This window comes from Ctenopharyngodon idella, chromosome 12 (genome assembly GCF_019924925.1).
Source record: "Ctenopharyngodon idella isolate HZGC_01 chromosome 12, HZGC01, whole genome shotgun sequence".
Taxonomy (NCBI): domain Eukaryota; kingdom Metazoa; phylum Chordata; class Actinopteri; order Cypriniformes; family Xenocyprididae; genus Ctenopharyngodon; species Ctenopharyngodon idella.
The window spans coordinates 17,311,983-17,327,716 of NC_067231.1; the positions used below are offsets into that span (position 1 = coordinate 17,311,983).

Here is a 15,734-nt window from a genome sequence, read left to right on the forward strand (position 1 = left end):
TGGCTTGACACCATCAAAAGTGACCCAGGCCTAGGCATAGAACAACTGAAAAAGAAAGCAGAAGACCAGAAAGCATGGCGAGAGATGGGCCATAGGATCGCCAAGAGTCTGATTCAACTGAATGGCTAATCATCGTCACCATCATATTAAGATTCAAATGCATTTTGTTTTATTGACCACGGTATTGTTGAAAGGGACACTTTTGATTACTTTTGAAAAAAGGGCAGGGCCTTGAGCCCTCACTCTGATTGGCTGTTCAGCTCAACAAACCAATGCACGAGAAGAAAAACATGACGAAAGCAGCAAACAACGAATGACAACACCAGTGCCATATGCAATTGATGAGACATATTTTAAAAAGCTATATTACGAAAACCATCTGTGGTGAGAGAGATTTGGTGCAAAAACGGTATGGAAATGCTGCTTTGTTTATGGGTTGTATATTCGCAGTCCTAGCTCTTCAGAGTTTTCTTTTTGAATGACGAATACAGACTACTGCCACCTGCTGGTATGGAGAGTTATTTCCTTTCAAGCAAGCCAGAATGTACGTGCTATTGTTCTGTAGTTTTCTGTTTGTTCAAGCATAACTTTTTAATCTGGACGCAGGTGACATGAGGCAAAACTACAGTCCGCTTTTTACGCCGCTATTTCTTCAATGACAGTTTGGTTTATCTGGGCTTTTAGACAAGATTAGATTTCATAATGAGTTAAATTGAGGCTTTTTTGTAAGGTATCTTTAGCTGCTTTTCCACCACCGGGCCAAACCGTTCTTGTTGCTTAACTGCTCCATTCCGTGCCGATCCAACCCAGCTGGTACGGATATGGTTTCATTTTCCACTGTGGGGCTGATAACATCCGGTCTTTGGAATATAATACAAATGCGTCAGTCGTTGCATTGGTTACGCAAGAGTTTACAGATAATATGAGATGTAAGTAGTGACATTATGGAGAATGATCAAATATTTCTTTTAATTTTATTATTAATTTGCTTTTTGTTCAAATAGAGCGCTTAGCCAGCTAGAGAGAAACTGGTAGCCAGGCAGCAGACAAGTGACCAATTCTGAGCGGCGATCTCACAACACAGTACACACATTTTACCTGCACTATTCAGTACGGTTTGCTAACTGTGCTGAGAATTCCGGGCCAAGAACGGTTTGTATTCGTGTCTTGCTGAACCAGGCTCAAATGGAAACATAACTGGAACGGTTCCTTAAAGTTCTTAGAACCGTTCGGCCTGACGGTGGAAAAGCAGCTTTTGTTTGGGGGCTGGGAGGTTATTTATTTTTTGTTTTGAGCTGTAAAGTTGGTTTCCTCTGGAAATAGTAGTCTCGTTGGGTTGTTGTGTTGCTTATTTGCAGTGTCAAAATGTCACAATGAGTTTGGATCGTGAGCACTGCTGCATCACAAGAAAAACTGCACATTTACAGTATCGCCGTGTTCCACCAGTCAAGTGTGAAATTGCTCTTCTGTCAGTCTGTGACCCCCACTTTGACTCCAACTGTAAGTCTGTGACCCTGCTCCACTCTCACAAACTTACAAAAATGTCCAGTCAACAGCTCCCATTATCTTTAATGAGAGGCCAGTGACAGTGTGAGCGAAGCAATTTGTAGTTCTAGATTTAGATGTCTAGATTTTAGAAGATGGCTACAGAGCATCAACTTTGGTAACACTTTATTTTAAGGTCACATAATTACACATTACTACATGTACTTACTAGGGCTGAGCGATATGACGATATTTCCGTATATCGACGTTGTCTTGCAAGTATCGCGATGTCGATAATAAAAGTCAGTTACAGACGATAATCGCCAATATCGAGAAAAAAACAAACAAATTTATTTAACATAGTCCCGTAGTTACCATTCACATATTTATTCACATGCAACAGCATAAATGAAATATTTTGTAGCCTATAGTAGCTAATTAATAGGGTTAGGAGTAAAAAATCTATTCTGGAATCACATTTACTTAAGGCCAGGAATCGAATAGGCCTAGGCTACTCTTTATAAAATTAAAATTTTGATTTTACTTATTAACAATGTATTTTTATTTTTAAAACATTCAAGCGTGAGATGAAGCAGACAACATCCAGAGCGCGCACAGAGAGCCACCTCATAGGTTATTTCGTGGACAAATACACAGAAAATTGTCAAAATATTCGCGTAAACAGTTTTGTCACGCATGTGTGTGTAACAGACTATATTGGATTTGTGTATTGACATCAACCTAGGTCTATACCCGCTGCACTAATAATGTTAATTTCTGTTTAAACCGACAAGATTGTTAAATTAGAAATAAAAGGCTAAATTAAATTAGAATGGATAGCCAGATGTCTGACTCGTTAAAAATAACAAAAGAAAAAAAAACTGAAGCCATATGCTGTTTTAATTGATTTTTTTTTTTTCGTCGCTCTCCACACAAACACATTCAAAAGGAAACTAAGACGGAAGAAAGCGGTACCTGTTTTCTTTATTTTACAAAAACAAAATGTTTTGTTTTTACTGTGAGTGTACACAGATATAATTAAACTCTTTTCAGTTTATGTATGACCAAAAATTAGTATTTTTAAGTTGTTTTCACTGGTGTAAGGAAGCAGTTCAAGTGATCACGCCGGCGCCTTTGCGTGCACACATCAATAGCACTGCTTGATATCGCAGCCTGTTCCTTATCAAAATAAATGAAAAATAAAATTCACAAACAACATTTGTAATTACTTATTTTTCCAAATAAATAATGATTTTTTTTTATTTTTTATTTTGTTATAAGAGGCCTGTAAGGACACATCGGAGCTCTAAAACATGAGGAAAAAATAACCTTTCCGTTTTTGGTCATGCAGAATGAATCAAATTGTTTTTAATTGCTTTTAGACGAATAACAAATACATTATAGCTTAACTACAAGTTTAAAAAACAGCGCTATGCTTCAAAATTAAGCAAATTAAACGTATCATCATGAAATTTGTCCGATGTTTCTGTTTCAGAAATGAAAGAGAAACATCGGACCTTAAGAAAAAATAGGCAAGACACATTTGACATCAACATGCATCATTCTTACAATCACCACCAGAATGTGAACCTTCACAATGAACTCCATTAAACTCTGATCAATTCAGCAGTTCTCTGCATGAAACAAAAGTCATTTCAAACACTTGATAAGAGCAGTGTGGAAATGATTACCAACACTAACATAACAACAAAGCTAATGTTTTATATTAAAGCACAAACCAAGAAAAACAAACCTTTAACCTTTAATTAAATTAAGTTTATGCCTACTGATTTGCAGGCTACTGTCAGATAAAGTGCAACCAAACTGATGTGTGTTTACAGTGCGTGTCGGTTATGTTGTCTCCGACGGGGGCGGGGCGGATCGGACGGGGTTTGGGTAGACGATATTATCGGATATCGCGATATTTTTTTTTTTTAAGGCGATTAACGATAAAATATTTTTTACATATCGCCCAGCCCTAGTACTTACTATAGTAATTATGCATTATTACAAGTAACTAACCATAAACCAAACCCTAACTGCAGCTCTATAGTAAGTACATGTAGTTATTTAATATTGCACAGTACTTATTTGAGTAAGTACAATGTAACTATGTCACCTTAAAATAAAGTGTAACCTCAGCTTTTTAAATAATATAGTTAAACTGTAAGGAAGTTTGGTCCCATGGTCCTGACCTTCTCGTTTAGCATACTTTTTTTTTTTTCATCCAAAGCGATATATAGTTCAGCATTTACACAACGCAGGATTAAGTGCCTTGCTCTTCATTCAAATGACAGGCTGGTGGGCTGATGATGATAATACCTGTCATCATAATCATTCTTCATGATCTTGCTAAGCAGGCTGTCTTCCATCATTACCTAAAGCCAGGTTTGATTTACGTGTTAATTCCCATCGTTGCCACGGGAACAAGTCGCCTGGGTTGTCTTGAGAGATTTGTCGATGGCAGAATTTTCCCAGTGGTTTTACACAACCAGCTCTAATGAAAAAAAAAAAAATCTCTTTAGGAGAACCTGATGACAGAGACCAGTCTAAACTGGAGATGAAGATGTGGGACCCAGAGTGTCCGCTGACCAACAAACAGATTGACCAGTTTCTTGTGGTTGCTCGGTATGTCTTTTGGATGCTTTTTACATTTTATCTATGCCATATTAATAAATCAATGCATCACAATGTGTCAGTGAGCTTTAAAACAGTGGTTCTTAACTGTTTTGCTTCAGGGTGAAGATTTTACATTTAAACCAAATTCAGCAGAAATACACACACGTCTATAAAATCAAACTCTAAAATATTACATGAAATATATTTTGATGATTTGCTGTGTTTTATTTTGAAAAAAACAAAAAAACAAGTGGTTCGTCTCTATAGTTCATTTGGTTTCTAAATGTCTTTTGAGTTATGATGGTTTCATGCCAGTAAATCTTTGCACAAAACACATTGTGATTAAACCATGTTAGTCCATGTATTGAGAATTTTATTAATTTTTTTTAAACCTTGTATAGTTTTGTTCATGGTTTTTGAGGAAGAGATGAATCTGCCTAACATGGCGAGTTTCTACCAAGAAACTGTAATTTTTAGGGCTGAAATGAAGGGGGGAGGGGGGGGGGGGATTAAACACAGTCTTCATTTGAATGATCCCAATATCGATTCTTGGTAGCAAAACTGATATTATAACTGAAATTTAAACAAATTGAATTGAGACCTTGTTAATGGGAATCAAATCTGTATTGATGCCCAGCCCTACAGATAAATTTTCACCAAACAATTGGATAGTTTTTATATGCAATCCGTTTTTGGGTTGTGACCTGTGAGTTGAGAACCACTGCTGTAGAAGATACTTGAAACTGTGTCTTTTTTTTTTTTTCTTTTTTTTTTTCTCCTCTCATCAAATTTGTATGATGAATCTGGTGATCTGTGTACAGAGCGGTTGGTACTTTTGCTCGAGCTTTGGACTGCAGCAGCTCCGTCAGACAGCCCAGCTTACACATGAGTGCCGCGGCAGCCTCACGAGACATCACACTGGTACCCATCCCATCAGCACCATCTGTCTCTGTATATCCACTTGAAGAAGTGAAAAGCCTGATTAATTCTCTCCCTGCCTGTCTATCTCATTCTCTTTAAGTTCCATGCTATGGACACCCTGCATCGGCACGGCTATGACCTGTCCAGCGCTCTGAGCGTTCTTGTTCCTCAAGGAGGGCCCGTGCTGTGCCGGGATGAGATGGAGGAGTGGAGCTCATCAGAGGCAAACTTGTTTGAGGAGGCGCTGGAGAAATACGGCAAAGACTTCAACGATATCCGGCAAGACTTTGTGAGTATGCACAGAAAGTTGGGGTGGGGGAAGAATTGATTCTCTAATGCTTCATTTCTTTTTCAAATTAATCTGAATCAGTCCACAAAACATACTTATGGGAGATTTAGGTTACTTTTCAAACACACTGAAAAGAAAAAAATTGTTGTAGCATTTACTTTGAAACAATTTTTACTCAGTAATTGTTAGTAAATTTTGCAAATAATTACAAGGAAATGGAAAGTAACGCATTGAATTAAAAGTCTCTTATGCTTAACAAGGCTGAATTTATTTGATCAAAAATACTAAAAAAAAAAAAAAAACATTACTAAAGAAAGTAATGTGAAATATTACAATTTGAAATTTTAATTGGGGTGCGCCAAAATGTAAATTCTGGGCCAAAACTGAAAATTCAGGATCCATTTGGCCGGAAACCGAAAATAAATAATCAATTAATTAATCAACTTATTAATAATAAACACTCAAATAGCTAAAACTGAATTGTACAAACATTTAAATTGCACTTAAGGCAGTTTTTATATAAACGTTTTACAGAATTGTATAACTTGTTTTGTGTGTCCACACATGTTTTACTGTTGTAGCTTTTTCACGTGCACGAAATAGATGCTGAACACAGTCTAAATGTGCCATTGGATAAGTGCTAATTAAGCACCTGTTTTGGTCACTGATCATTTCAGCCGAAACTGAAAATAGCCATTTTGGCTGAACATTTTCGGTAGCCGAAATTTCAGAAATTTTAGTGCATTCCTAATTTTAATGTATTTTAAAATGATTTTCCACTTAGACTGCAGTCACACCTTTTCCATTAAAGGACATTATTTTCCCCTTTAAATTGATTTTCTGGTGCATGTTTTACCTTTGTTAAAGTTAATGTTTTAAATAAAAAATGTTCAATGGAGAAATATGCAGTGATGGTAAAAACGAAGTAAGTTTTAAATATAAACTAAAATAGTGGCGGTAAGTCACTGCATTACTGAGTGCTTCATCGAGTTATTCATTTAGTAATGAAGCAAGTGGCTGTATTTATGAATGGGTCATTGAATCATTGACTCACGATTCTTTCAAAGCTGCAGATTTGTTCACGAAACACTGCTGTTTGTTGCAGTTCTGCTGTGGCTTTCGTTGAGTCTTAAACCGATCTCTATACACAATCGAGAATGGCAGTAATGTAGCGCAATTTGCTAAGGCAGGATACTCTGCAGACATTCTGTCATATGCACACTGAGGTCATTTGATTGGATGTCATGTATTTGACCTTTTACGGCATTTTGCCTGTTAGAAATACATGGTTTTAATGTTATTTTAAAGTGGGCTAGAATTAAATGAACTGCAAAACTCAGCATTTCACCCTCCGTCACCTCACGTTCCCCAGTTTGGGAACCACTTCTATAGAGGAAAAGAAGAACAGTTTAAACAGGAATGCTATATGTGGGGAAAAAGAACAATAAGAGTTTAGAGGAGCAAAAGCGAAGACTGCCACTTCAAATGATAGGATAGAGGAGTAGCAGAAGAGATGAGGTGAAGACATGATGTTCGGCTGTGCGATGGAAAGATTGGAGCAGCTGAAAGGATTGGATTTGGAGTGTGTTGCTTCTTGACCTAACTGAGAACATTTGATCTTCTCGTTCAGAGACGAGAGTACTTATTTGTATGGGGAATGAAGTGAAAGCTTTGGTATTAGGGTTTGAACACAAGGAAAAGCTGTTTTCTATTGCACTGAGAAATGGGATTTATTACTCTGGGGCTTTACTTCTGAAAATGGAATGAAAAACAACCGCTCTTCTGCTGAGCCACTTTGTTGCACACAATAAGAAGTACTGGTTCACGAACACCAAATAGTCCGTAGAGATTGACTTGGTAGGGTGGTTTAAATGGTAAAGTGGTTTTCTTTTACTCTTCGTTTCCCTTTCTGTCTTAAAGCAGTGATCGATAGTGTTTGATTTGTGCTGTGATTAATAGATAGAAGTGGATGATGTTGAACATTTATCATCAGCCCTGCAGGGTTTAAATACCTAATCGAGCTCATCTGGCCGATTCTGCATTCATTCTGTACATGTGGTTTAAAGTTTCACAGGGTATTTGACATTTAAGTTCAAGCAGCTTAATTATTGTATAATTGTTATTCATGAAATTGTGTTAAACTGTAGTAATACACTATTATGATGTTACATTTTATCACTCTGACAACCTTCTAAAGTGCACGTTGTCGTCACCTCATTTACAGAATGAGGAAAATTACTAAAGATAAAAAAAAGTTATGTCAGTGATTGTCTCACAGTGTACAAAAAAGGGGCTACATTTCCTCTCAATTTTAATTAAACACATTTGTAATGTCATTGTTTTAATAAACCTAATTTTATTAGGTTTAAACATTTTAATTGTCATTTTTGTAAAATATAATTTAAGCATAATAGTTAAGAAGAGAAGAGAGGATAGAGAGAAGAAATGTATTCTGATTCCTATCCTTATTCCTTACCGGGTTCAAAAACCGAAAGGAAGGCAGAGAAACCAGCCACTAAAAATACATAGCAGCACCTCAGGATGTTAATCTAAATGTTCTTCATAACACCAGCTGTCAGCACAGAACACCTCTGTGTTCATTTTTATACTCTGCTCACCCTCGCATAGATACGGGCCAAAAGTGGGGGCTCGGCCAGCTTTAAATTAAGATTTCTTAAATTCTTTGAAACCATTACATGCACGTTTCCTTGCACTCAGCAGGTGCTCATGAATAATCATGCGCGTCTGCATGTGATTCCAGACATACCACGCTCAAACTAAATATTCCATAAATTCCAACGATTTAAAGAATTAAGACAAGACGAGCTGTATCCTTAGTACAACCTTCTTTCTGACATTTTAAATGACCTGTTTTATTTCAGCTTCCTTGGAAGTCACTGACCAGCATCATTGAGTATTATTACATGTGGAAAACCACAGACAGATACGTTCAGCAGGTGAGCAGTGGTTTCAGTTTAAATGCTTAAAAAAAGTTATCCTGTACTTCAATAGAAAAAGACTAATTATCTGGAAATCTCTTTCTCTGTTTGCTCTGACTGTTCTTGATCTCGCTTAGTGCTGAATGTTTATGACTTTGTACAGAAACGACTGAAGGCAGCTGAAGCAGAGAGCAAGCTGAAGCAAGTCTACATCCCCACATAGTGAGTGTGGACATGTTTAAAACAAAAGCATTTCAAAGGCCTGCTCACCATTCGCATGATTTAAATGGTCCTGATATTCACAGTGACCACCTGCGCGCGGATTTTGATTTTGCGTGTTTCTAAACCTGCTGTAAAAGATTATTGTGTGAAATTTAATTTGCTTTTCGCCTCACAGCAATAAACCCAACCCTAACCAGATCTCCGTCAGTAACGGCAAGATGGCAACTGTGAACGGTGCAGCAAGCACAGGCAGTTTCCACACAGCCGGAGGCGGCCGCGCATGTGAGAGCTGTTTTGGTGAGTAAGGACCCTCTTCGCCTAATTACAGTCAACACAGCCATCCAATCAATTCACTGCTTTTCCCGGAGGACATGTCACACCTCCTGTAATCAATGGGGCTGGATACTGCATTTTCACCCTTTTATCTTCCAATCAGATCAATCAAAGCTACCACACCACAATCTATGTGATCAGCAATGATTAGTCTGGGTCAATATTGCTTTTTAGTAATGAACTCGCAGTAGGGAGCATAAAGGCATTTTAATCCCTCTCGACGCCTAATCCTTTCGTTGTGTTGTAGGACGTTACGTAATATTTCTCTTCAGTTTGCCATGAAAGCTGAGTGTTCCTTCAGACAGACTTGGTTATACAGAAATAATTGAATAGGAAGGAGATTTTCCTTGAGAATATGACCCACCAGGCATAATTAAACCTACATTTTTATGTCATTCATTCATTCTTCTCTGTTGACAGGTGTACAATCTGCACAGTGGTACTCTTGGGGTCCTCCTAACATGCAGTGTCGCCTGTGTGTATCCTGCTGGATGTACTGGAAAAAGTATGGTGGCCTGAAGATGCCAAGCAGAGCTGAGGGGGCAGAGGAAAAAACGCCTCCAAGCCCTGCACCCAATGTAAGTACTGTTCTCATAGTTTGGATCTGTGTTGAGGTGCACATATATGTGACCCGTGCTGGCAAAACGAGTCGGAATGCGCACGGGCTAATTTCACGCTTCAGGCAAGTGAAAAATGTCGAAATTGAGGTTTTCACAAAAATGAGTTCATTAAACCCTCATCTAGCAATCCCAATGCTCCAAATAGCAATTAAACATCTAAAAGTATCTTTATTTGTACGTTTTCTGAGGGTACCACCTTTTCTTTGACCATGAAAAATGCCGTTTCCACTTCTCGACTACTGGCGCTTCCTCTCAGCACATGTTTAGTATTGTTGTAACTTTGTGCACTTTGTGAATATTCATCGTGAATTCTCGATAGCATGAACCAATGAAATGTGATTTTCAAACTCATGCTGATGTAAACAAAACGATCTTACTCGCGCTGACTGACAGATCCGAAGCGCTCGCACAAAGACGCCTCGACAGTGCGTAATACCGATATTCACATATACACAGAATTTAAGTATTTAAAAAAAAATCTGTCTTGGCGAGTATTAACACAAACATTATCTGTTATGTCTTAAGTGAACATTTGGTTAACTGTTGGGGAAAAACATCTGATGTGTAACATTAGATCCGTCTGATACAGTAGGTCTTACTATGTAGGCTGTTTCATTAATGTTAATCAAACAATTGTGGAATCATGGAAAAAAAGTTGAATATATATATATATATATATATATATATATATATATATATATATATATATATATATATATATATATAATTTCCTATAGATATGGGTTTTGACTTGGTTTGTGCCAAATTAGGTGTTATTACCAGGAATTTTAAGGTATGGTTGGTAGGTGATTTTGTTTTGTGACCTTCAGAAAACTTTAACTTGATTTTTCTCAAAATTGACTTGCTGACTCTGTTGATTTCAAACAGGTGTAGCTCAGTCATTTTTTTGTTGGATTCCAACAAATCATTAATCATTTTGAAGTTTTTTTTTTTTTTAAATAGAGAATGTAATATTTAATATGAGAATAACAATAACTTATTTTTGCTCATTTCAACTCATTTTGCCAGCACTAGTCACATACATTGTTCAAAAGTTTGGGGTCAGTAAGATTATTATTATTATTTTTTTTTTTTTTTGGGTAAAGAAATGAATATTTACCCAGCAAGAATGCATTAAATTGATCAAAAGTGACAGTAAAGACATTTATAATATTACAAAAGACATCTAGTTAAAAAAAATGCTGTTCTTTTGAACTTTCTATTCATAAAAGTATCCTGAAAATAAGGTATCATGGCTTCCACATCGATGATAATATCAAATCTGCATATTAAGTAGGGACGGGAATCTTTAGGCACCTCATGATCTGATCTCCTCATAAAAGCATTTTGAGATGCAAGTGTTTAACCACTTATACACGCAGTCACACACAGCCGTCTATTGTGAGTGCTCTTCACAAAGCGCACATGAGCATTTGAAAGCAGCCATCTGTCAGTAAGTAAGATTTGTGTTTTATAAATATATCTGCCTACTGCTTTCCAAACGGCATAAGTGCTGAGCATTTTTAATGGAAAACGATAAAATACTGGCGGGCAAGTCTACAAATTTTAAGCGTGACATCAAGCAAAGCATTTTTCACTGTGCATTTCCTGTGCAGTGAAGCCTGCAGTTGGCTTTGTAATTGTAAACCTTTTTGAACTTTGTGGAAGTTTATATACTTGTTTGAGGTTTTTTTTGGTGTGTGTGTGCGTGTGTGTGAAATTGGAAGCAAGAAGAATACAGCTGTTTCTAGAGCACACAGAGTGCCATCACGCATCTGCAGTTCAAAACTCAGAATCATTTGAAATTCTCAGAATCAGTTTATAATCGTTGGAGAAAATCGCAATGCATCTGAGAATTTTTTTTGTTCCACCCCTAATAGTAAAATGATTTCTGCAGGATCATGTGACACCGAAGACTGATGGAGTAATGGCTGCTGACAATTCACAGCAGCCTTCTTTCAAAACCATAAAAATCTTACTGACCTCATACATTTGAACAGTAGTGTATATATAGGGATAATGTAATGAATTTAAACATCAGAATCAAGTATTTCACTGAGCCATGTAATATACTTAATGTTTATTACACAGCTATTCTACTGTTAATAATTTAATGTTTGCTAATAAAATATTAAACTACGCAACTTGAAATGTTAATCTATTTGTAATATAGAAATGAACATTAGCCTAAATTAATAAATTGGAAAGTCGAAAAATGTTTCTTTGTCGTTGTTTTATACAGAATCATATTGAAAAGTGTTACCATAGTGACAGTATCATGTTAAATAATTGATATTCATCTTGGGAGCCAAAAATTCACTGCAAAAAACATTGTGGTTGGCAAAAACCATGTTTATCTTGGTTGCAAATGAACCAAGGTCAGATAGACATCTGGAGGATTGTCTCATCTCAGAATTTTTTTAGAAAGCCATTTTATTCTCCCTCTTGCTTTCTGCTGTTTTCCCACTATACCTCCTTATTTTGATTGTCTTTACATAGTTTTTCCTATATCAATCTTTCATATCCTTGTCTGTCTCTCCATAGGAGTTGCGTTCTCGTGGCCATGGCGCCCGTCAGTCTTCCCACATGGTTCCGATGAGAAACAGCGGCAGCCCCAAATCCTCCATGAAGACCAAGCAGGCGTTCCTCCTGCAGGCCACGCGCCTCACCAAGCTGGCGCGTCACATGTGCCGCGATCTCATCAGGTTGCGCCGGGCCGCGCGCCGCCCCTTTGTGCCCATTAACTGTGGTGCCATAAAGGCGGAGTGTAAGAGCTCTTTAAATTCTTAACTTCAGCCTCGCGTGCAAACGCGCACACACACACCTACCCACACTGTCCCACCCGCTCTGTTCCCCGACCACACCTGTCCACATCTCGCTGTCATTCCTCCCCTCCATCTTCCTGTCTTGTACTGTTTTTATTATTATTATAATTATAATTATTGTTATTATATTTTATTTTGGTTTTTGTATTCTCCCCACCCCATTTCCAATAAAGACTGCCTGTCCTCCATATTTTGCGTTTCAATCATCTTTTCAGTTCAAATTTACTTTTTTTCCCACCACCCTTGTTGGACTTGGTTTAAGAGTTTACGATGTTGTTTAAATTGAACATAAGCACATTTTTTAGCACTTCTCTCAGTTTGTTGAAGAGAGTTTTGTATGCACACATAGCACACAAAGACTGACAAGATGCCCTATTATGCTTGCTTCACCCTACATTGTAATAATACTTGAAATGCATATCATAGTCTGAGCCTTATATTTATTAAAAGCTTCAATGAGAGACTTGAAAATATACGTATATATACGTATATATGTGACTAGGGGTACTTTTTTTTTTTTTTTTTAAATGTGCTTTTGCTGAAAGTCTTTTTCCTCTTAAGAAAGATAAGCTGTTTTGGTTTTGCATTCTTTTCCCCCTCAATATCATTCCCTGCACTCATGTTATAGCATTTTTAATGCTCTTGGCACTACTATTGAAGGAAATGGGATATATTTTTGTTGCTTCTAGGTATATTTTGGGAGGATTTTAATATAAATTTGGTCTCAGAGTTGGATTGATACAGGGATTTTAGTGTGTAAGCTTATGCATATTTTATATGTAAATACATATTTGAATAGTCACTATTACACTGGTCAAAAAGTCTTTATGACCTTTAGGGTCGAACGTGTTGGGGCGTTCTCAGGACAGTTCTCAAGATTTCTTTGCTTTTGCACGGAACAAACACCCTCTAATGTCGATCTGGGATCTTTCTCTAATTGTTTAGCTTATTTTCAGAAGATTTTACCCACAACCTCACAATCAAGCCTAAACATACAATTAGTACTAGGATGTACACACATTCAACATATACATGTTTTTACATTTTGCTTTTGGTCTTTTTAAATTTAATTTGTTTATCCATTATAAAATGTGCAATAAGATTTTTTTTTTTTTTTCGACTGAGCTCAAATGATTTACGATTATTTGTTACATCAACAGATGAAAGTACAAAAATTCTTAATGGTGCGTGCCAAGATTTGTAGTCGAAGTACGGTCCCTGTCAGAATAATCTATGAAGATATGTACCTCCTTAGTGTGGAATGTCAGTTAGTGTATATACGTTAATGTCTCAGCTTTTGCCATTTCTACTGAATTGCCTCTAAATATAGACAGTTTCATCAGTGATTGTACCCCAGATAATGTAAATGTTTTTAATGGAAGGTTATGTCTTTATTTTATTGAAGCAGACAGGTATACAAAACAATATTTCATGAACTATGATGTGGAATAGATAATTGACTTGCTATTATGTGTGCAACCAATCAATCATTCTGTAGCTAACACTGACAGGCTGTTCAAAGGCATGCATGTAATGAGATGATGAAGTGTTGGTTAACAAGTAACTCTTCTATTGTGCTTTTCAGTAATGCAAAGATGATGGACTATCAGTCTCATCATTGGTGCAGTTTATGATCTAATTAATTAGATGTTCAATAAGTTGGAAGGAATCATTTACAAAACATTGAGTCATGCAATTGGAACAAGGGTAGACATACATTCCTCTATTTGTCTCTGTTCTTGATTTATAAAAAATGAAGTTTGCTCTTTAAGAGTTTGCACACCAGTCTGCAATTTATCAAAGAGCCAATTTAAAATGCTGAGGAAGTTGGTTCAATGGCAGCAATTGATTAAGACTTTGTGCCTTGGGAAGTGTTACGTTGGCACAGAAAGGAGAAATGGCCCTAGACCAGCAGTATGCGGGAAGGGTATGCGGTTTATGCAATAATTGTAGATTTTTGGGTGTCTTAAATAGTTACCGATTAATTATTTGTAATGGGGTGCATGTGAGTTGACATTAATCAATGAAATACTAAGTTGGACTGAATGTGAAACCTGCATCTCTTATATTTTACAAACTAAAATGCCCCAAATATGCAACAAGCTTTTAAACAAGCCCAAAGATGAGTTTACAGATCATGGTAGCCAGCCTTTGCTTTGAGGACAGCCGTTTCCTCTTGACAGGCACTTGTAAATAGGTCAGTTTTACAGGGAGAGCTCATATCAACAGGGAAAGAGCCAATCACCTGCTCTGCATTTGTCCAATCACACGTTCCTCTCCGTTTTGCATTGCCCACCTCCCATCATGTGAAACTTCCATTTTATGCTTCCATTCCCCCCGTCTCTACCCCAGACATATCTCTGTATGTATCCCCAGCCATAAGAAGTTGTTCTGACATCTGTGTCCTGAAGCACGAGGGACCCGGGTGGGGGCATGCTCTTTGGTTTGTCTCTCTCTTTTATTTTTCTTTGTGTGAATGTCTTGTGGGCAACCAAAACACAAATAAAACCATGGCTGAAACCATCCTATCTGAGTCCTTGTAGTTTCATGTGTCTCGTGTACCTGTCCATCACTCTGTTGCACGCACACCGTCAGGCCGAGCAGAGCGTCAATCGTGTGAAATCTCAGACAGCATGAGCTCCATCGGCTCCTGCCGTCCTTTCATGACTTGTTTACATGCACACACTCATAAGAAGCCGCTGTGAATGCAACATCACATTTGTTTTCCTCTTTCCAATCTCATTCAACATGCTGGCTAACCAGGTTATGTTCAACATCTTGCCTGCCCATCAGAGACTGTGCATGAAAATCATGGAATAATCAAGTTTACTCCATCGAAATGTGACATACAAATGGAAATATGAATCATGAGAGTTTAATAAAACACATTCGCAGCCATGAGGATTCAAAGGTGAAGAAAAGAGTTTGTTACACACATAAAAGTCTACGGAGCACCAATCTTTCAGCACTTCCCCAACGGCACAGGTTTCGTTCAATTTAAAGAATGGATTTTGTGTCAGTAGATAATGCATCACCCAATTCAGCAACGTTTTTTTTTTCTTCCCACATTCGATATGTTGTTGAAGAGGTAGCAAACCGAAGTTATATCAGTACATCTTCAAGACAGCTTCTCTCCAGGTTTGCCAAGACAAGAAGAAGAACTGCCTGAAGAGAATGGCTTTAAACAACTGACTCCTCTGGAGTTGTAATGAATTTTAAAACAAACCGAAGAAAGTTGGAGTGATTTTAATGGGTTCATTGTGGTCAGATCAATGTTCCGGAGTTCAGCGGGAAGAAATTATGTTCACTAGGGCCTAAAGAATGAACAGTGGAGAAAATGAGATTTGACTCTGCTTGCTGCTCCCATGAAAATGGTTGTCCGGTCAGAAAGATTAGTCACCGCAGGGTTGGTGTTTCACCGCAGCATCCATCAAGCCAGCCTGTTCAGTATGCCTCATGTTGGTGTCTAAGTGTGAATGTC

The 15,734-nt window shown here is 37.4% G+C and overlaps 1 protein-coding gene across 4 annotated transcripts in view; it reads left to right on the forward strand.

Annotated features, from left to right (window-relative positions):
- Positions 1-15,734, forward strand: part of mta3 (metastasis associated 1 family, member 3) — a 38,579-nt gene that overhangs the window by 12,932 nt on the left and 9,913 nt on the right. For 3 of the 4 annotated variants that reach the window (XM_051914622.1, XM_051914621.1, XM_051914623.1), the window contains 8 exons: positions 4,011-4,113; positions 4,926-5,025; positions 5,126-5,314; positions 8,197-8,271; positions 8,417-8,475; positions 8,651-8,772; positions 9,229-9,386; positions 11,973-12,441. In XM_051914622.1, the coding sequence (XP_051770582.1) occupies positions 4,011-4,113; positions 4,926-5,025; positions 5,126-5,314; positions 8,197-8,271; positions 8,417-8,475; positions 8,651-8,772; positions 9,229-9,386; positions 11,973-12,218 (1,052 nt within the window). In that variant the 3' untranslated portion in view covers positions 12,219-12,441. Of the gene's footprint in view, positions 1-4,010; positions 4,114-4,925; positions 5,026-5,125; positions 5,315-8,196; positions 8,272-8,416; positions 8,476-8,650; positions 8,773-9,228; positions 9,387-11,972; positions 12,442-15,734 lie in introns of those variants that run through there. The other variant, XM_051914624.1, reaches the window with a different exon arrangement.